The following is a 21,100-nucleotide window of genomic DNA, read 5'->3' as shown; positions in this document are numbered from 1 at the left end:
ATTTGTCTCGCAAATTAGTCTCAATCTATGTTTTTAGTTTCATAAATAGTCTATATTTAATACTTCATATATGTGTCTAAACATTCTATGTGATAGGGACTAAAGTTTACTTGGGGAAACCAGGCCTTATAGTTATAACACAAGCATACAATGATGTTGTGGCCATTTTCCAAGGAGTATTCCAAGGTTTCAATATCGAATCCATAGGGAATGGAGGAGAAGATCAATTTGAACTTACTAAGTTGAGTAGCTCTTCTTGGGCTTTGGTAGATTGGATGATGTACATCACAATTAAAGGACTAGCATATTTTTTTGTTAAGAATGTGAATAGGCACTTGTGTGAACTTGAGAAATTATTCTAGTCATGGGGAGTTATATATTTAATGTAGATGAGGTTGTTTATATAGCGAGTATAAGTCTAGACTCGCGATCTAGGCACTGACGAGTATAAGTCTGCGTGACTACCCAAATTCGGATGGTGATGCAAGTGGGACACAGAGAGTTTATACTGGTTCGGGCCAAGAATGCCCTACGTCCAGTGTGGCTGTAGATTCTGTATAACCTTGCACCCAAAGGCGCTTGTAGTAGGGGGTACAAGCTGGTTGCGAGAGAGGGCTAAGTCCCAGGTCTCGGCTTGGTGGTGGAAAGAGTGCGGGTAGCTGCTCTGGAAGGGTGTGACGGTAGTGTATGCGTGCGTGTGTTCTGGACCCGTGTCCCCTCCAGTTGTGAACCCTGGCTTCCCTTTTATAGTCTTAAGGGGAAGACAAGTTTTTACAAGAGTAGATTTCTTCTGTTGAATGGTGAAAACACAGTCCCGACCCTGCTGAGGCTGGTCCATCTCGTCCTTGTGGGATGGTTGACGGCATGGCTACTCCTGTAGAGGGTTACCGAACCCTGTAGGGGTCGCGGGGGTCGGATCGCCGGTACTGCTGCATATCCTGTCAACAGTGGGAAATGACCACAAACAGTGGTGCTGATTTACCTCACCATTCCCTTTCTACTGTGCGGTAGTGTGCTACAGTGAACAGGGGTAAGGGTGTATAGTGACAGAGGTAAGGCCACAGTGACTGGGGTGGTTGAAACAGTCATCGCCTTGCCCTGCCGCGTCATGGGGGCCGTCGCGTCCGTCATGTCGGGGGAAGTCTTGTTGCCCAGGTAGAGTGGGGTCCGGCGCCCGAGCCTTGGACGGGATTGGGCGAAACGGAGCTTGCGTCCGAGACCCTGAGAGGTCGGGCGAGTCGGAACTGGCGTCCGAGACCCTGAGAGGTCGGGCGAGTCGGAACTGGCGTCCGAGGCCCTGAGAGGTCGGGCGAGTCGGAACTGGCGTCCGAGGCCCTGAGGGGTCGGGCGAGTCGGAACTTGCGTCCGAGGCCCTGAGGGGTCGGGCGAGTCGGAACTTGCGTCCGAGGCCCTGAGGGGTCGGGCGAGTCGAAACTTGCGTCCGAGGCCCTGAGGGGTCGGGCGAGTCGGAAGTTGCGTCCGAGGCCCTGAGGGGTCGGGCGAGTCGGAACTTGCGTCCGAGGCCCTGAGGGGTCGGGCGAGTCGGAAGTTGCGTCCGAGGCCCTGATGATTGTAATTAGTATGTTTCTTCGCGTTTTTTGTTGCTCAGATTTGGGTACCCCTTATTATGATACCCAACAGTAGCCCCCGAGCCTCTGAAGGGGTAGGATTACCTCTTTAGAGGTTCCTTCCCCGGGGACTGCTTTGTAGCTGACTAGGAGCCTTTTACTGTTGCCGAGGGGTGCGCGCGAGCGCACCCGCCGGGTGTAGCCCCCGAGCCTTTTGGAGGAATGGTGTTATTCCTTCAAAGGCTTTCACCCCTTGACATCTTTAGTCTGGAGTGTTTTAAGGGATAGGTTGCGCGTTCTTTACACGTAGTGCCTGTTCCCATCGTGCGAGGAAGCCCCCGAGCCCTTTCCCCGCGAGGGTCGATCAGGTTCTTTCTCGTCTTGTAATTACGTCCCTCATTCTTCCTTTCGCTCGGAGGAGGGGTGGGTCATGCCGTACTACCCTCGATGGGCGAGTGACGGCGCTTCCCGGGAGCTACAGGCGGGTAGATCCGAGTGGATGTCCGAGCCCCGTTCGATAGGGGTCGGCTAGTGGCCTTATGGGCACATCTCAAAAAGTACCCGAGGGCAGTCACGGCGGATGTCGGAACCGTTCGTTAGGTTCCGAGGGCTCGATGCCTCCCTCGATGGGATCCCGCTCACGTGACACCCGCATGGGTCTCGGATATGACTTGCAAAGACGCGCCGACTCCCTGTTGGGCTCGGACCTTGGCCTCTATTGTGCTCATCTCCAGTCATCCCTTGCTCGGTCATCCTGAGGCGACTGTTCGAACCTGTGTCGCAGGTCAGTCTCGCAACCTCTGGAATGTAGGTGGCCATGGCCTAGGGATTTTGGGCCTTGAAAGGCTCTCTTCAGACTCGTTCTTTCGCGTCGGGGTCGGGCGAGACGGAATCTGACGCCCGACGGAGACCTCCATGCGACGCTTGGTCAGCGGGGGGTCGGGCGCCGTGTCTCTTGGAAGGAACCACCCTGTCATAACTTTTCAGGGCGCTCCTTTTGAGGCGCGGCGCGTGGGGACTCGAAACGGCTGTGCCGTCTCGCCCCGGTTTGGACGGGACGTTTCGCCAGCGAATTTAATGCGTGCGTGCGGCGGGCGCGGGAATCGGAGGGAGTTGGCGCTTCGAGTTTTTCACCTGAGTGGGCGACGGTTGCTCTCTTTCTCTCTCTCTTGGCCTTCCTCGCAGGGGCGTGGTCGTGGCTCACCCCCTTCTATAAAAGCGGCCGCTGGGGTTTTGGTTTCTTTCCTCTCGCTCCTGCGCCACAAAACCTTTGCCTCCTGCCCCTTCTTCTGCCGCCGTCTCTTCCACCTCCATCGCGCAGACTTTCCTCTTCCTCCCAGAGCCATGGCCGGCGTCGAGGCGTGGCAGCCTAGCAACGTGACCAAGTCCGCGCTGGAGGCGCGCGTGAGGGCCAGGATTCTTCGTCCTCTCAAGGACGTCGGGTTCCCGGAATGGATCGTTCCCTCGGCGAACGACAGGGAGCCAAACCCGCCGCCGGGCTACGTGGTGTGCTTCCTGTCGTTCCTAGACCGGGGGTTCGGGGTTCCGGTCGGCCGCCTGATCAGGGCCATCCTCCACTACTACGAGGTGGAGTTACACAACCTGAACCCAAACTCGGTGATGCAGGCCGCCGTCTTTACCACGATCTGCGAGGGGTTCCTTGGGGTTCCTGTCAATTGGAACCTCTGGCTTCACCTCTTCAAGGCGGACATGTCGGCCCGCTATGTGGGGAAGGAGAAGATCCCCCTGCGGGCCGGCGGCTGTACGCTGCAGCTTCGCCAGCAACGGTCCGGACTGTACATGTGGAGCACGATGCCATCGTCAAACCGGGGGTGGCAGAGCGCATGGTTCTACCTCCGGAATGACGGTGGTCTTCTGCCGAAGTACTCCGGAAAGATGGTGACAGAGGCCCCCCAGAAGTGGGTGTGGGGCGCTCCGGCCGAGGAGCAGAAGAGGCTTGCCCCGCTTCTCGCGGGGCTTCAAAAGTTGAGAGATGCCGAAGTCACTGCGGCCACGGTGGCAATCGCCTTCCACAAGAGGAGTTTGCTTCCACTGGCGCAGCGGCGAGTGCCCATGTTCGAGATGACCCGGGGGGTCCCTTGGGCAGGGACGAGGATGTTGGCCGAACCGATATCGGCCTCGGACATCACCGCCCGGGTCGAGAAGACGACACACCCAGAGATGAAGAATTCCTGGGTGGTGCCGATGCGCCTTGAAAAAGGCTACATTTCCTTGGTAAGTATGGAATTTTTGCGCCTTCTTTTCGTTTCCTTCTTGCCTTTTCCTTGACTCCTGATCGTCCGCAGAGGATGGGGGTCGTCAAGGACTCCCTGCCCCCTGTCCCAGAGGACAAGGAGATCCGGGCCAAGAATCGGGCCCGGAACGAGGAGCAGAAGAAGGTCAAGGAGGACAAGAAGGCCAAGGCAGCGCGGAAAGTGCAGCGGCGGGAGATCTCCGCCAAGAACCATCGCGAAGCCGAGAAGGCGGGGGTCGCCCCACCTCCGTCTCCCGAGACTTCGGTCTCGGAGATAGAGGGTGGAGGAGACAGCACCGACTGGCTCGACGAGCTTGCGGAGGAGGATGACATTATCCCTCCAGCCGGCGGGGGGATCGAGGCCCCGGAGGGTTCGCGGGCCCGAGGGGGGTCGGAGGCCCGAGGTGGGTCGGAGGCTCCCCAGGGGGCCCAAGCGCCGGGGGGCGGACAGGCCGCCCCCACATTATTGTGGACGATGAGGATAGCGCCCCTCGTGAGGGTTCGGCCCCGGTGGGTCCTCAAGATGGGGAAAGGGCGTCGGAGGTCGGATCCGAGGCGCTACCTCAACCGGTAGTGCCGGAGGCTCCGGCCGAGCCCGCCCCAGCGACCGGGGCGGGAACTGATGCCTCGGCGGAGGCGTCGCAGGCTGAGACCGCCGCGGTATCTCCTGCGCCGTCGGCAGGCGAGGCCGGGGTCGAACCGGCGGACCCTGGTGCCGCGGGAGGCCCCTTAGGAGCTCCGAGCTCCCAGAAGAAGTCTGCTCCCCGAGCGAGGTATGCATGAGGTTTCTGACTCCTCAGCTGATTTTTTGTTTTTCTCTTTCTTCTAACTTGATGTTGTTCCCCCAGCCGTAAGCAGAAGGCGCCCTCAGTGGCGCTGGCCCCCCTGAAGGCCGTAAAGAGGGGGGCTCAGTCGACTCCCGAGTCGGCTAGGCCCGTGTCTCCGCCGCCTCCAGGCTACGAGGAGGCAGGACGCCACCCGGGGCAAGACACGGGGCCGCCGAAACCCCAGGGACCGGAGGACGCTGACCTCGGAGGCGCGGCCCGTCCTGCGTGCGCTGAGGAGGGGCAAGCCATCGTGGTGTCCAGCGCGGCGCCCAAGGCCCCCGCTGCGGGGAGGGAGGAGGAAACCGGATGGGGCAAGAGCCCCGTAATGTGGCCCAACCTCGGCGATGTTGAGGGGGGAGCCAGATTTGTCCTGGACGACCCATTAGAGAATTACCTCTGGCAGGGTCTGGATGCGTGTGGGCGCGCCGGTGTCGAGGCCCTCAACCGAGCTACCCAGCTCGTGGGTCGCGACATGTTTAATTTGGCTCAGGTGAGATTTTTCTCCGCGTTATAAAGTAGTTTTGTGCTTACCTTTGCGGTACTAACCCCCTGTGTGACCTCTGATCTTGCAGGCGCTCAAGGCCACCTCCCAAGAGAAATCAGTATTTCTCCGTCGGGAGAAGGATGCTTGGGCGTCCTTTGAGAAGGAGAGGGCTGCCAGAGAGGCGGCCGAGGGGGAGCTCGCGAAGGAGTGCGAGATTTCTGCCGATCTTCGGCAGAAGTGCTCAGCACTGGCCACCGAGGCTCGGGAGGCCCGAGACAAGGTCGCCCCCCTAGAGGAGAGGATCGGGGTCCTCACGCAAGAGTCCGAGGCGCAGAAGGCGGCGGCTGAGGGGTACAAGAGTGAGGTCGCTCGGCTTGAAGCTTTGCTCGCCGAAAAAGACCTCGCCTTGAACCAAGCTCAGACCGACCTGGCCGGGGCTCTGAGCCAGGTGTCCCGCTGGCATCATAGCTCGGCCGAGTACGAGAAGCGCGCCAAGGGTAGGACTTGCGCCCTTTTCCTTAGACGCCTTTGTGCTTTTGAGTTAGCTTTTCCTGACTTCTCGTTTCTTGTTCTATTTTTTGATCAGAATTGGAGGTGAAGGTGGTCGAGGCGACCTCTACTGCCGAGGCCCTAGAAAAGTCCCTCGACGCTGAGGCTTCGGACCGCTCGGCTCTTGAAGCCGTGGTCACCTCGGCGTGTGAGGGGCTCGGGGTATCGGTGTCGGGGTCGTCGCTGCGCAGTCGGGTCGAGGCCCTTTACTCCCGGGCTGGGGAGAGGATGAGGGAGGCGCTCCACACCGGGGTGAAAAAGGCCCTGGCGGTGGTGAGCTCTCACTATGCCGGCATTGATTTGCCGGCGGTTTGTGAGGGCTATGTCCTCCCTGACGACGAAACAGAAGCCCAGGAGGAGGTGCAGAGGCTCGATGATGCCGCGGCTGTCCCTGGAGACGCCTTGGCCGCCTTTTTTGACGATGAGGCGGAGCTTCCCCCCCTCGGGGCTCAAGGACCTGAGTAGATAGGGCAATAGGATTCTTAGTTTTTCTTTTCTTTTTGTGGGTGTTGAGGCCGGTGGGCCTTGTAGCATATATATATAATGTTAATGTTGAATGTAAATATAACTGCTCTTTTTGGGCCTTTTCCCTAAGTATCTTATTTCCTTTCTCTTTATACCGATCCGACCTCGGCAGCGCGGGGTCGGGTGAGCTACTTAGAGTTATCGCGCAAGTCGGAGTCCCCAAGCCTAAGTGTTTTTCCTTTTTCCTTAGTAACTCCTGGAAGCCCGAATTCGTTCCCGAATCTAAGGTGAGTTGAGGTGGTCTTTGCTCGTGAGCGCGGATCCTTCCTCGGGCTCATGCCTTAAGATTTAGGGGACGGATTCTCGGTTTCTTGAGTCTTTTTAGGAAGGAGGAGGAAGACCTTGGGTCGGGGTTCTTTTAACTTGTGCGAAAAAATAAAAAGATTCGGAGTCGACATAGGGGGTTCCCCCCGTGTAGCCCCCGAGGGAGGTTCGGACTCAGCTCGGCAGGTCCGAGGCTCTCTGATAACTTAAACTTTGATTTATTCCTTGGAGGCAATGGATGAACAAAGAAATTTTTACAAAGCTCTAAGGGAAAAAGCGACGTAGCTGTTCTATGTTCCATGCGTTTTTGAAGACCTCCCCTGCTTCATTGGCGAGCTTGTAGGTGCCTGGTCGGAGAACTTCGGCGATGACGTAGGGTCCTTCCCAGGGGGGTGTGAACTTGTGACGACCCTTGTTGCTCTGTCTGAGCCTTAGCACCAAGTCGCCGACTTGAAATGCTCGGCCTCGGATCCGCCGCGCATGGTATCGGCGGAGGGCCTGCTGGTACTTGGCGTAGTGCAGGAGGGCTACGTCCCTGGCTTCGTCGAGCTGGTCCAGCGCATCTTCTTGGAACGTCTTGCCGCTGTCTGTTTTCGTCGTAGGCTTGTACCCTTGGAGACCCGTACTCCAGGTCAGTGGGGAGGATGGCTTCCGACCCATAGACCATGAAGAACGGGGTGAAGCCCGTGGCTCGGCTTCGGGAGGTTCTCAGACTCCAGACGACGGCCGGTAGCTGTTTGAGCCACCTTTTCCCAAACTTGTTCAGGCGGTTGAAGATCCTGGGCTTCAAGCCCTGGAGGATCATGCCATTGGCGCGCTCGACTTGGCCGTTGGTCTTGGGGTGAGTGACTGCCGCCCAGTCCACACGTATGTGGTATCTGTCACAGAACTGTAGGAACTTTCGTCCGGTGAATTGTGTGCCGTTGTTGGTGATTATGGAGTTCGGCACTCCGAATCGATGGACAATATCCGTGAAGAACAATACCGCCTGTTCGGCCTTGATCCTTGTGATGGGTCGGACCTCAATCCACTTGGAGAACTTGTCGATTGCGACAAGCACGTGGGTGAAGCCCCCGGGCGCTTTCTGCAGAGGCCCGACCAGGTCGAGGCCCCAGACGGCGAAAGGCCAGGTGATGGGGATCGTCTGCAAGGCCTGGGCGGGTTGATGTATCTGCCGAGCGTAAAACTGGCATCCCTCACAGGTCCTTACGATTTCTGTGGCGTCGGCTACAGCGGTTGGCCAGTAGAAACCCTGTCGAAAGGCATTTCCTACCAACGTTCGAGGTGGAGCGTGATGGCCACAAGCCCCCGAGTGTATGTCCTGTAGGAGCTTGGCTCCTTCCTGACGTGGGATGCAACGCATGAGGATGCCCGAGGGGCTGCGTTTGTACATTTCCCCGTCGAGGAGGACGAAGGTCTTGGCACGACGAGCCACGCGTCTCGCTTCAGCCTGGTCCAGGGGCAGAGTGCCTTCGACCAGGCGTTGAAGCAAAGGGTAGCGCCAGTCAGGCGAATCGTCAGTCGCAGGTGGCTCTGGCTCGATGTCCATGGCCTCCTGTTCTTGGGGGACGGCGTCTTTGGGGTCGGCACTCTGTTTGTTTTGGGGTTCGTCCGACCCCTCGTCGTCCTTGTAGTCGACGGAAGGTTTGTAGAGATCACTGACGAAAACATCCGGGGGGACCGTGGCCCGCTCGGATGCCATCTTGGTGAGCGCGTCGGCGGCCTCATTATACTTCCTTAACACATGGTTAAGTTCGAGGCCGTCGAATTTTTCTTCCAGGCATCGAATCGCTTTGCAGTATGCGTCCATCTTCGGGTTATGGCAGGTAGACTCTTTCATGACTTGATCGATGATGAGTCTAGAATCGCCTCGGACGTCGAGCCGCTTGATCCCAAGTTCGATCGCGATGTGAAGACCGTTAAGGAGGGCCTCATATTCGGCTGCATTGTTTGAAGCAGGGAAGTGAAGCCGGATTGCGTATCGCATCCTTACCCCGAGGGGTGAGATGAAGACAAGGCCTGCGCCGGCCCCAGTTTTCATCAGAGACCCGTCGAAGTACATGGTCCAGCATTCGTGCTGGATTTGTGGGGGTGGGAGCTGAGTCCCGGTCCATTCTGCCACAAAGTCTGCCAGGACCTGGGACTTTATGGCCTTGCGAGGCTCATAGGCGATCCCATCGTCCATGAGCTCTATGGCCCATTTGGCAATCCTCCCGTTGGCCTCTCGGTTCTGAATCACCTCTCCCAGAGGGAAAGATGAGACCACTGAGACCGGGTGAGATTCAAAGTAATGTCGGAGCTTGCGCCAAGCCAACACTACAGCGTAGAGTAATTTTTGAATCTGGGGGTATCGGGTCTTTGTGTCGGAGAGTACTTCACTGACGAAGTATACCGGCCTTTGGACCGGTAGGGCGTGCCCTTCTTCCTTCCTTTCGACCACGATAGCTGCGCTGGCCACCTGATCAGTGGCTGCGACGTAAAGAATAAGTGGCTCCCCCTCGGCGGGGGGCACCAGGATAGGAGGGTGGGTGAGCAAAGCCTTGAGCTTGTTAAGGGCTTCCTGGGCCTCAGGGGTCCAGGAAAAGTGCTCAGATTTCCTGAGTAACCTATACAGAGGCAGCCCTTTTTCTCCGAGGCGAGAAATGAAACGGCTTAGGGAGGCTAGACATCCCATCACCCTCTGTACTCCCTTTAGGTTACGAATGGGGCCCATATTCGCGATGGCCGAGACCTTTTCTGGATTGGCCTCGATTCCTCGCTCAGACACGATAAACCCAAGGAGCATGCCTCGGGGGACCCCAAAAACGCACTTTTCAGGGTTGAGTCTGATCCCTTTCGCCCTAAGGCATCGGAATGTTTCTTCCAGGTCGGCAACCAGGCCGCTTGCTTTCCTGGACTTGACGACGATGTCGTCTACGTATGCCTCTACCGTTTTGCCTATAAGGTTCCCAAAAACCTGGAGCATACATCGTTGATATGTAGCCCCCGCGTTCTTGAGGCCAAAAGGCATGGTTACGTAGCAATACATTCCGAAAGAGGTGATGAACGAAGTCGCGAGCTGGTCGGACTCTTTCATCTTGATTTGGTGGTAGCCGGAGTAAGCATCAAGAAAAGATAAAATTTCACATCCCGAGGTGGAGTCAACTATCTGATCGATACGAGGCAATGGAAAGGGATTCTTTAGACATGCTTTATTTAAACTAGTGTAGTCTACACACATCCTCCACTTCCCATTTTTCTTTTTAACTAGCACGGGGTTGGCTAACCATTCGGGATGGAATACTTCCTTGATGAATCCGGCCGCCAGCAGCTTGTGGATCTCCTCCCCGATGGCCCGGCGCTTCTCCTCGTCGAATCGGCGCAGGCGTTGCTTTACGGGTTTGGAGCCGGCTCGGATGTCCAAGGAGTGCTCGGCGACTTCCCTCGGTATCCCAGGCATGTCCGAGGGACTCCACGCAAATATATCGGCGTTTGCGCGGAGAAAGTCGACGAGCACCACTTCCTATTTGGGGTCGAGACTGGAGCTGATTCTCAACGCCTTGCCTTCAGAGGTGCTGGGGTCGAGAAATACTAGCTTGGTCTCCTCTGCCGGTTCGAAGTTCCCGGCGTGGCGTTTGGGGTCGGGGACGTCCAGGTCGCAGTCGCCGAGGCCAGTAAGGATGGCCAGAGACTCTGCCAGAGCCTCGGCCTGCTAGACGCACTCGACGTCGCACTGGTAGGCGTGCTGGCTGGTCGTGCTGACGGTGATGATGCCATTTGGCCCTGGCATCTTGAGCTTAAGGTAAGTGTAGTTGGGGACGGCCATGAACTTGGCGTAGCACGGTCGTCCCAGGATCGCGTGGTAGGTTCCTGGGAACCCGACCACATCGAAAGTGAGGAACTCTCGTCTGAAGTTGCTGGGGGTCCCAAGCAGACGGGCAGGTCGATCTGTCCGAGGGGGTGGGCACGATGCCCCGGCACCACTCCATGGAATGGAGCGGTGTCGTTCCTCAGCCGGGACTTGCTGATCCCCATGAGGGCCAGAGTCTCGGCGTAGAGGATGTTGAGGCCGCTGCCTCCATCCATCAGCACCTTAGTGAGACGGGTCTCGGCGATGATGGGGTCGACGATCAGAGGATAGCTCCCGGGATTAGGGATCCGCTCCGGGTGATCCTGTCTGTCGAACGTGATCGCGCTCTCGGACCATTTGAGGTACGATGGGGTGGCGGTGCTGACTGCCCAGACTTCTCGGAGTTCGCGCTTCCTCTGACTCGCAGTGAGGCGAGCCGCTCGTCCCCCAAAGATCAGAAGGCAGTTCTTGATCTTGGGGAAAACCTCCCCCTCAGGGTCGTCGTCCTTGGGAGGTTCTTCGGCACTCTCCTTGGTGATGATGTCGGTATAGTACCGACGGAGGACGGTGCATTCCTCGAGGGTGTGCTTGGTCGGTCCCCTGTGATAGGGGCATGGCTTCTTCAGCATTTCGTCGAAGAGACCGGGGCCAGCAGGAGCCCGCTTGGGGTTCTTGCGATCTGCCGCGACGACCAGGTTGTCGTCCGACTGACCCTGCCGCCCCTTGCGGCCCTTCTTCTTTTTCTTAGGGTCGCATGATCCCGAGGCCTCGGTGGCCTCGACCTTGTGCTTCCCTTTAGCTGCACCGTCGGAGAAGATGGTGCCGACTGCCTCTTCGCCTGAGGCAAAGTTGGTGGCGATGTCGAGCAGCTGGCTAGTGCTCGTGGGGGTCTTGCGTCCGAGCTCGTGCACCAACTCCTTGCAGGTGGTACCAGAAATGAAGGCTCCGATCACGTCGGAGTCCGTGATGTTGGGGAGCTCGGTGCACTGTTTGGAGAATCGCCTGATGAAGTCCCGGAGGGACTCATCAGGCTTCTGCCGGTAGCTCCTGAGGTCCCAGGAGTTCCCAGGGCGCACGTATGTGCCCTGGAAGTTCCCAACAAAGATTCTGACCAGGTCAGCCCAGTCATGGATCATGCGCTCAGGGAGGTGCTCAAGCCACGCCCTGGCCGTGTCGGCTAGATGCAATGGGAGGTTGCGGATGATAAGCAGATCGTCATCCGCCCCGCCTAGTTGGCATGCCAGGCGGTAATCCGCCAGCCAGAGCTCCGGGTTAGTTTCTCCTGAGTACTTGGCGAGGTTGGCGGGCTGTTGGAATCGCGCCGGGAACTTGGCCCTGCGTATGGCCTCGCTGAAGACGCGGGGACCCGGGGGCTCTGGTGAAGCGCTTCGGTCGTGATCGGGGTCGTACCTCCCGCCTCGGCGCGGTCGGTAATGTCGGGACTCGGCCTCGTCCCTGTCACGTCGCCTGGCCTCAAGGGTGGCCCGTACGTCCGCGTCGGCTCCGACGCGCTCGTGAACTGACGGGGCCCTGTTGCCCCCTTGCGGGTTAGGGGGTGGTAGACCCTGTACTTTTGGTGCCTTGTTAGGAGGGGGGCGTTCCCCACGATGTCTCGTGCTGTGGGATTGTGAAGCAGAACTTTCCGCATTCTGCACCACAGCCTGCTCCAGGAGACCACGTAGCCCCTGGCGCACTCTCCTTCCCTCAGGAGTCGAAGGCTCGGGCATCGCCCTGAGGAGGAGTGCGGCGGCCATCACATTCTGGCTAGCCGTGCTGAAGACTGGGGCGTCTTCCCCTTGGTCCGCAACAATGCGACGGTTGACGTCTCGGGCGCGACGTCTAGCTTCACCCCCGTCTCCGCGGGCGGACGGCTCCCGGACCAGGGCCTCGCGGAGTTGGCGGAGGCGTGTGCGCTCTTCTTCGAGCTTGGCCTCCAGCTCATCGAGCTGTGCGAGGTCAGGATGGTGTCCCCCAGCGAGGGTAGATGCTACCCCACGGGCTCCGGGATTGGTTCCGGGAGTTGGATTGGGAGGTGGAGTTGCGTCCTCTTGCCTAGAGGGCCCTGCATCCCCCTGGGCGCTATGCGGCGTGCCTCCGACTTCTAAGTTGAAGCACTCTCGTGACGGGTCGTAGCTTTCGTCGTCGGAGTCGGAGTAGCCGAGACAATAGTTGCTGGCCTCCAAGAAACGCATGAAGGTCTCCGGGTCGCCACACCCGGAGAAATCAGCGCCAGCCCACTCGTCGTTGCCCGAGGTGAGGTCCTCTGGGTAGGATGAGACGGGCGGCGTGGAGACGAGGTCCAGTATAGACCTCAAGTGGTGCCCGGGAAGTTCCGCGTACGCACTTAACGAAGTGCTTACGGAAGAGGCGTAGGTAGCGGCGGCATTCCTGAGCCCAAAAGGTAGATCGGGAGGTGCCGCTGCTGTTACTTCATCCGCAGGTGGAGGAGGACGGGACGTTGAGGCCCCTTTGTCCCCCTTGCGGGGGACGGGCGCGGGCCGTGCCTTCCCCTTCGAACGGGGTGGGACGGGTGGCCGTGATGACCCTCTGTTGGTCCTGGGTGCGGAGCTTGATGTCCCGCGAGCCCTTCCTCTGGCGCCTGTCGGGCCGGAGGAGCGGGCGACCTGATGAGGAATATGCGGGGGGAGGACCGGACGGACCCTGGCCTCAGTGGTGGGGTCGGAGATCCTAGATCTCTGACGCCCCCTCCGTGAGCCCCCCGCATGGTGTCCCGACCGTCTCCCACGTACTGACTGTGGCGGGATCGGCTCGGGGCTAAGTTCGACGTCGTCACGTGGCGGGAGGAGGATCATGTCGTAGCCGGAACCGAGGGACATGAACTCCAAACTCCCAAATATCATGATGGTGCCGCGGCGGAGCGGGCGAAAACCGTCTGCCATCCAAATCTTCCCAGTAGGGACTGGCAAACGTCACGCAGAAGGCCCCTACCTGGCGCGCCAACTGTCGGCGTCTAGACTCGCGATCTAGGCACTGACGAGTATAAGTCTGCGTGACTACCCAAATTCGGATGGTGATGCAAGTGGGACACAGAGAGTTTATACTGGTTCGGGCCAAGAATGCCCTACGTCCAGTGTGGCTGTAGATTCTGTATAACCTTGCACCCAAAGGCGCTTGTAGTAGGGGGTACAAGCTGGTTGCGAGAGAGGGCTAAGTCCCAGGTCTCGGCTTGGTGGTGGAAAGAGTGCGGGTAGCTGCTCTGGAAGGGTGTGACGGTAGTGTATGCGTGCGTGTGTTCTGGACCCGTGTCCCCTCCAGTTGTGAACCCTGGCTTCCCTTTTATAGTCTTAAGGGGAAGACAAGTTTTTACAAGAGTAGATTTCTTCTGTTGAATGGTGAAAACACAGTCCCGACCCTGCTGAGGCTGGTCCATCTCGTCCTTGTGGGATGGTTGACGGCATGGCTACTCCTGTAGAGGGTTACCGAACCCTGTAGGGGTCGCGGGGGTCGGATCGCCGGTACTGCTGCATATCCTGTCAACAGTGGGAAATGACCACAAACAGTGGTGCTGATTTACCTCACCATTCCCTTTCTACTGTGCGGTAGTGTGCTACAGTGAACAGAGGTAAGGGTGTATAGTGACAGAGGTAAGGCCACAGTGACTGGGGTGGTTGAAACAGTCATCGCCTTGCCCTGCCGCGTCATGGGGGCCGTCGCGTCCGTCATGTCGGGGGAAGTCTTGTTGCCCAGGTGGAGTGGGGTCCGGCGCCCGAGCCTTGGACGGGATTGGGCGAAACGGAGCTTGCGTCCGAGACCCTGAGAGGTCGGGCGAGTCGGAACTGGCGTCCGAGGCCCTGAGGGGTCGGGGGAGTCGGAACTTGCGTCCGAGGCCCTGAGGGGTCGGGCGAGTCGGAACTTGCGTCCGAGGCCCTGAGGGGTCGGGCGAGTCGAAACTTGCGTCCGAGGCCCTGAGGGGTCGGGCGAGTCAGAACTTGCGTCCGAGGCCCTGAGAGGTCGGGTGAGTCGGAACTTGCGTCCGAGGCCCTGATGATTGTAATTAGTATGTTTCTTCGCGTTTTTTGTTGCTCAGATTTGGGTACCCCTTATTATGATACCCAACACTAAGTGTACGATATATTAAAGTCTTAGTGCACGACTTAGTGTTGTGAGGCAGTTAGACGTAGTGTGGTCTTTGTTTATATTTGGACATACTATTTGGAGTGGTGGTTGGGGGTGGGGGATTGTTTTCGAGACTAGTAGATCAATCTAGATTTGTGACGAGTGCTAACGATGCACAAATGCTATTGTATTATATCAGTTGATCAAGGCCATTGTATTATCCTGTTTGTACAAAGAGAAAGTGTATCACCATGTATCCGTCTAGGTATTTGTCTGTTTCACCCCTCTCTTCTCAATGGATAGGATCACAACGACAAAATGTTTTCTAAGGGTATAGAGATTTTATAAGAATTTTATAGATATTAAATAAATTAACATGGTATAGCATAATAAGATGATAAAAATTTCATAAAATGAAAAGAGTTTTATTATGAGGATAAACCTTATATATGGTCTTGAAAATTGAAACGTCAAACCCCCCACCCCCGTGGCTTGCCGTGCAGGCAGAGCGAGAGGTGCCGGCGACGTGGACGCGCATCACCTTTCACGCGCTGTCTCACAGAGTACTGGATGCGCATGGATCATCGGTTTTTTTTAGGCTTGTTTAGTTTACCTCGAAATCTAAAAAGTTTTCAAGATTCAAATTTTGTTATACATGTATTAAGTATTAAATATTAACTAAAACAAAAACTAATCACACAGTTTGACTGTAAATCGCGAGACGAATCTTTTGACCCTAATTAGTCTATAATTAGACAATATTTACCACAAATAAACGAAAGTGCTACGGTAGTGAAATCCAAAATTTTTTCATATAAACAAAATTAGGCCTTGTTTAGTTCACCTGAAAACCAAAAACTTTTCAAGATTCCTCGTCACATCAAATCTTAGAGCATGTGCATGAAGTATTAGATATAAATGAAAATAAAAACTAATTGCACAGTTTGCCTGTAAATCACGAGATGAATCTTTTGAGCTTAGTTAGTTTATAATTAGATAATATTTGTCAAATAAAAATAAAAATACTACCGTGCCGAAATCTGAAATTTTTCCAGAACTAAACAAGGCATTATATGGATCATCGGATTGGATTGAGTCCCGTACAACTCTGCAAGTTCAATTTCTTTCCGTCGTGGACACCCCACTAGGTGGGCCCGTGCCTGTCAATATCGTTCGTATATTAATTTAATCCCTGATTAGACCACACGGCTGCCTTCCCCGTCGCCGTCCGATCCAGATCCCACGCCACGCCCCCGCCTCCTATAGTTCCCCACCTCATCAGACATCACCCCCCTCCGTCCGGGCGCAGCGGCCAGCGCCGACCAGACAGACAGGGTCCTCGTCACAAACACGCGCTCCCCTCGCCTCGTCGCGCCGATCCAGCCCGGCGCTCGGCCCCGCCGGCGCGCGCAATGGCCCTCGACACCGCCGCCGCCGACGCCGACGCGCCGCGCTCGCGCCCCGACGCCAGCGCCGCTGTGCACCCGCTCCTCTCCGACTCCACCTCCACGTCTGCGGCGGGGGAGACAGCGGAGGAGCTGGACGCCAGGTACGCCCCCTACGCGCGCCGGGACGCGTACGGGACCATGGGCCGCGGCCCGCTGCCCGCGGCGCAGGCGGCGCGGCTGGCGCTGGCCGCCGCGTTGCTCCTCCCGCTCCGCTTCGTCGCCGGGATGCTCGTGCTCCTGCTCTACTACTTGGTGTGCCGCGCCTGCACGCTGTTCGTGGATGCGGACGAGGGCCGCCCGAGGCTGGCGGGGTGGAGGAGGAAGGCGGTGCTGCGGTCCGGGTGCGCGCTCTCCCGGGCGATGCTCTTCGTCTTCGGCTTCTACTGGATCCGCGAGACCCACAGGAGGCTCCCCAATGCTGAGGTTAGTTCCGGTGTCATGCCTGTACTGAATAATCTCAGCGTTTTTGGTTGTGTTGCTTGAAATTTGGAAAGTAGTACTGTATTTGGTCCTGGAGCACCAAGGTTGATGAGTTGTAGGAAGCAGCAGAGTGACAGCGACACTACGGTCAGTGTTAATCACTTCCTCTGGAATGCATCTGCGGCAACGTCTATGATGCTGCTACAACCATGGATCCGCAAGAAATAGGGTCCGAGTTACCTTTTTGGCTAGAGCATGTAGAGTAATTGTATTGATTATAGCTTTCTTCTATTTAGATATCTATTCGTTTCCTGATGATGGAATTAGTTTTTGAAGTCCTGTATGCACTCTTAGGCATTTACACTATTGTAATTATAAAGAGATTTTTTTCTTTGTTTTCCCTCTTTGTCCACGGGCAATGTTCATGTGTGTCCATTCTTACTTCCTACTGCGCAAGTGTTTTGCTGAGTGCCACTAATTGGCTTATACAAATTATCATAGGGAAACCTGTATATTTGTAGCTAATAAAATTCGTATGCATTGTGGTTTGTTTTGCTTGTTCAGATAGATTGAAGATAAGTTAGATTGATGTTATGTGACTTGTGTTCCCCTGCTTTATTAGATGCTTTCAAATTCTTGAGACAGGTTTATTGTCAGTATGCAGTTGTCTGATATTTCTACTATGAAACCCTTGTTAAGTGGCTGGAACTTGGCATCATACTGTGTTCAGTGTGTTGTATTAGTTACGAATCCAGAATCTGGATGCTACATATATTCTCACATTAGGACAATAACTGGGGATGCCCTGTACCTGCCCTTTCATAAAAATATCCTAGTGCTCAGTTCAATTTGCGATAACTAGCAATAGAGATGTTTGGTCCCTTAACGCACTCAACGGATTCGGATTGTACTTCAGTAATGGCAATGATTTCTTCTGCACATAATGCATCATACAGCTTTCACAGATTATTGCTGTTCTGCCCATGTGACTGAACTATAAATTTTGTTCCCTGGTTGTCATCTTGGTGTACATTTTTTGTCAGGATGTAAATCAGGACCAATCTGAAGAATCCCAAAGGCCAGGGGCAATTGTATCTAATCATGTGTCTTACGTGGATATTCTTTATCACATGTCAGCATCCTTTCCAAGTTTTGTTGCTAAGGTACTTATTTGTTGCTCCTCATAACTTATTCAAACTTTACAAATCAGTGTATTCTAGCTTTTTATGCGTCCTATAAATGCTTAAATATATCCTTATTATAGGAGTCAGTGTCCAGGTTGCCACTTGTTGGTCTCATAAGGTACCTTTTTCGTGCTCATTAGTACTTTCTTAATTTCTGGTAGTGTCTTATTCATATATATATATATTCTGCCAGAAGATGGACTTAGCTAGTTTCATTTATATCTTCATATTATATATGTAGAATGAGATATTTTGAAACTGACTTTACTTTTCTTTTCTGGTGTAATGCAGCAATTGTCTTGGATGCATTTTTGTTCAACGAGAATCGAAGTCTTCAGATGCTAAAGGTGTTTCAGGTATATATTGACTACATTCCTGGAAATAATTATACTTGCGCTAGTTTTCTCGTGCCAGATAAAGTTACTTATTATTGTTAGCATCCTCAAAATATACAGTTAGTATTGGATGGCTTCTTTTACTAACACTTCAAATATTGCATTATATTCACGAGTCACGACTTGTAATGTTCTGTAGTTTTTGTTCATTGTTTTTACCGAACTTTCTATACTGCATGTAGGTGCTGTAACTGAAAGGGTCCGAGAGGTTTGCCAAGATAAGAATACCCCAATGATGTTGTTGTTCCCTGGTTAGTGTATGGCCATTTATTATATTTTCTGGTTTTTCTTCTAACTATGCTTTATTTAATCTAATGGTTGCCAATATCCTGAGTCATGATCATTTTTGAAGGGTTACTAGCACCATCCTTTAAAAGGTGCTGTTTCCTATCTGCTTTTAGATTAGTCATCCTCCCTTATCACATGGGCAAACTTTGTATTGTCTTGAAGCTGGACATAACTATTCAAAGTGTAATCATGAAAACATGCTTTGCTGATAGAATAGCTGAATAGAGCAATTTTGATCATAGTATTAGCAGGAATTCAGAATCATGTTCCATTGCCTCTGTATAAACATTGTTACCTTTCAGTGTTCACCCTCAATTTTGTGCTCCAGTCTGTTTGTACTTTATTTATAATCACGCAATCAAAATATTTTCGGCTTTATCATTTTCTGTTCCAACATACATGTTGGAAAGTTAGCTTTCTTATTCTATGCAATCTTGTTTCTTTTCCTTTGTTTTGTCTCTTAAAGAAACTTGATTTTCCTGTATTGTAGACTTACGCTTTCCATTTCTTTCAGAGGGAACTACCACAAATGGGGATTACCTTCTTCCATTTAAGACCGGAGCCTTTCTTGCAAGTGCACCAGTGCAGCCAGTCATTTTGAAATACCCTTACAAGAGATTTAGTCCAGCATGGGATTCCATGGATGGAGTAAGTACTTATTGCAAATCTACACTTTCTTAACCATGTCAATTTAGGACCTAAAAGTAGACACATGAGTGCTTGAGCAATTTAGTGAAACCTCGTGTGAAAAGTTCCACACTTGAGAAGTTTGTTTTTATCTATATTTTTAAGCTCTTATTCAGGCTTTGATCAGGCTGTTGCCAACTTTGCCATTATTATTTTTGTTCAATAGTACTGTCCATGTTTGTTTAACTAATACTCCATCTGTTCCAAATTGTAAGTCGTTTTGGTTTTTTCTAGATACATAGTTTTTGCTATGCACTGGATATACACTGTTTCTAATATATAATAAAAAATATGTATCTAGAAAAGTCAAAATGACTTACAATTTGGAATGAAAGTAGTACTGTCTAATATTTTGACCTTGTTGTGCCTAGCTGCCACAACTTGTAGATAGTTCAAACTACACCTGCTATCACATTAAGCCATTAAGGACATTGTCAAAGAAATATATATTATTATTTAGGATAGATAGTGAGACTGCCATGCCAGAGCACTTCTCCATACGGAGCATCCAAACATTTATTCATGGTTTCTATATAATTTCTTAAGTATATGGCACTTAACCAACTTTGTGTCTATCTTTTGTGTTGACTACATTACATTTATTTCTGCATTGGCAATAATATGCTCTATTTTCTTGATTGATTAAGTGAGTTTTGACACCTTTTTTTTCATTTTTTTCTCTTATAAAAACCTGCAGGCACGTCATGTGTTTTTGCTGCTCTGTCAATTTGTAAATCACATGGAGGTGGTTCGGTTGCCTGTATACTATCCTTCTCAACAAGAAAAGGAAGATCCTAAGCTCTACGCAAATAACGTCAGAAAACTGATAGCAACGGAGGTAGGCTAAAACCAAAACTGAGCCCATGTCTAAAAGCAACTCCATGCTTGCCCAACGGTCTCTTGGTAATATTTGTATCCACCAAGGGCTGGAGAGTATGATTGCCCTTTCGATTCTAATCCCCACGGATGGCGCCGCTAATTTTGCCAAATATGGGGAGGAAAGATAAGCTGGGAGAAGGAATGTGAGAGGGAGAGTTCCTTTTCTTGGTCCCTTGGCTCCTTTATACAGTATAGGTGATCAGGTGAAGCTTCTCTCCAGCCCTTAGTGAGTACGCCGCAGGGCAGCGGCTGCTGCAAACAAACTCCTGCCCAACACTGTTCCCTGTGTTGGTGCACAGCTGCAGGTGCTGTCCTGGCTGCAAACAAACTCCTGCAGCTGCTGTCCTGGCCAAACATCCCGTCTCATAATAAAAAGGCCAAAGCAAGTCCTTTTTTCAAAAAAATAAAATCAGAAAAAAAAGGTTTTTGGGCCTTTACATAGTTTTTTTTTTCTTTTTTGCATGGCCTTCGTTCTAGCGCGGGGCCTTTCTCCAATAATAAGCTCTAGAATCACCGATCACCTTTTTGAATATGAAATTAATGTGTTCATGATCCCACCATAAAATAACCTTCTCTTTCTCCAGGGCAATTTAATTCTTTCTAATCTTGGGCTGGCGGAGAAGCGCGTGTACCATGCAGCACTGAATGGTAGTAGTCTACCTGGTGCTAGTAGACATCAGAAAGATGATTAAAAGACGTTGCGTCGCTTCTTTTGTAAACTGAAAGGTGAGGAGCATTTAAAATGTAACTGTGTGCGTGTTTTATATTTGTAATGCGGCGCTTTCTTTGTTTGTTTGAGGAGCCTGTTGAATACCCTCCTGATATACTACATTGTACAAAAACATTAGCCGTTATAGTTTGATAAGGTTCGTGCCCTCCTATGAGGTCTTTCAAATTTCGAGTGCTGCTGTTTTATTCACCAGATGACCAGATCTGAATCTTGTACTTGCCTTCTCTACAGTTTTATGTGATGTTAACTTGTGAAATCTAATTCAGAAACACTTGTTTGTGGTGGTCTGTCTTTACACACTTATTTTTACTCCCTGCATCCCAAATCACAAGATGTTTGATTTTTTTTTACTCCAAGTTTGACCATTTGTTTTATTTAAAAAATATTAAATAAGACGAGTGGTCAAACTTAGTGTTAAATAAGTCAAACGTCTTATAATTTAGAATGGATTGAGTATTATTTAGTATTTAGTATTCACTCTGTTTTAAATTATAAGTCGAACCTTTTTGGTACATCTATTTTGATATATATCAAGACATATATGATATCTTTTTTTTTCTTTTTTTTTGCAAAGAGACATGTATTATATCTAAATACATAGCAAAATAGATGTATCGACAAAAGTTAAATCGACTTATAATTTAGAATGGAGTAAGTATCTTAAAGGAAAGATGCTATGTAAATTGTCAGTC

General features: G+C 52.7%; 2 protein-coding genes across 2 annotated transcripts; both read left to right on the top strand.

Annotated features, from left to right (window-relative positions):
* On the top strand, positions 4,362-6,256 carry LOC110434170. The gene is made up of 3 exons (XM_021457962.1): positions 4,362-5,139; positions 5,222-5,630; positions 5,720-6,256. The coding sequence occupies exons 1-3, from the start codon at positions 4,975-4,977 to the stop codon at positions 6,145-6,147; spliced, it is 1,002 nt and encodes a 333-aa protein (XP_021313637.1). The 5' UTR covers positions 4,362-4,974; the 3' UTR covers positions 6,148-6,256.
* LOC8079386 (lysophospholipid acyltransferase LPEAT1) lies at positions 15,672-20,703 on the top strand. Its single transcript, XM_002457692.2, has 8 exons — positions 15,672-16,248; positions 17,289-17,408; positions 17,510-17,547; positions 17,721-17,785; positions 18,007-18,075; positions 18,627-18,760; positions 19,497-19,637; positions 20,263-20,703. Exons 1-8 carry the CDS (start codon positions 15,790-15,792, stop codon positions 20,368-20,370), a joined length of 1,134 nt encoding a protein of 377 aa, XP_002457737.1. The 5' UTR covers positions 15,672-15,789; the 3' UTR covers positions 20,371-20,703.

Source organism: Sorghum bicolor, chromosome 3 (assembly GCF_000003195.3).
Source record: "Sorghum bicolor cultivar BTx623 chromosome 3, Sorghum_bicolor_NCBIv3, whole genome shotgun sequence".
Lineage (NCBI taxonomy): Eukaryota > Viridiplantae > Streptophyta > Magnoliopsida > Poales > Poaceae > Sorghum > Sorghum bicolor.
The sequence above is the reverse complement of the archived record's forward strand: the minus strand, read 5'-3'. Positions and strand labels throughout refer to the sequence as shown.

Bases quoted from the DNA above. Each gene is read 5' to 3' on its own strand.
- LOC8079386 (XM_002457692.2), top strand. From the start codon at position 15,790: ATGGCCCTCGACACCGCCGCCGCCGACGCCGACGCGCCGCGCTCGCGC. The intron at 17,409-17,509 runs GTACTTATTTGT...TCCTTATTATAG, and splicing joins TTCCAAGTTTTGTTGCTAAG to GAGTCAGTGTCCAGGTTGCC. The intron at 17,786-18,006 runs GTATATATTGAC...TACTGCATGTAG, and splicing joins AGATGCTAAAGGTGTTTCAG to GTGCTGTAACTGAAAGGGTC.
- LOC110434170 (XM_021457962.1), top strand. From the start codon at position 4,975: ATGTGGCCCAACCTCGGCGATGTTGAGGGGGGAGCCAGATTTGTCCTG. The intron at 5,140-5,221 runs GTGAGATTTTTC...CTGATCTTGCAG, and splicing joins ACATGTTTAATTTGGCTCAG to GCGCTCAAGGCCACCTCCCA. The intron at 5,631-5,719 runs GTAGGACTTGCG...TTTTTTGATCAG, and splicing joins GTACGAGAAGCGCGCCAAGG to AATTGGAGGTGAAGGTGGTC.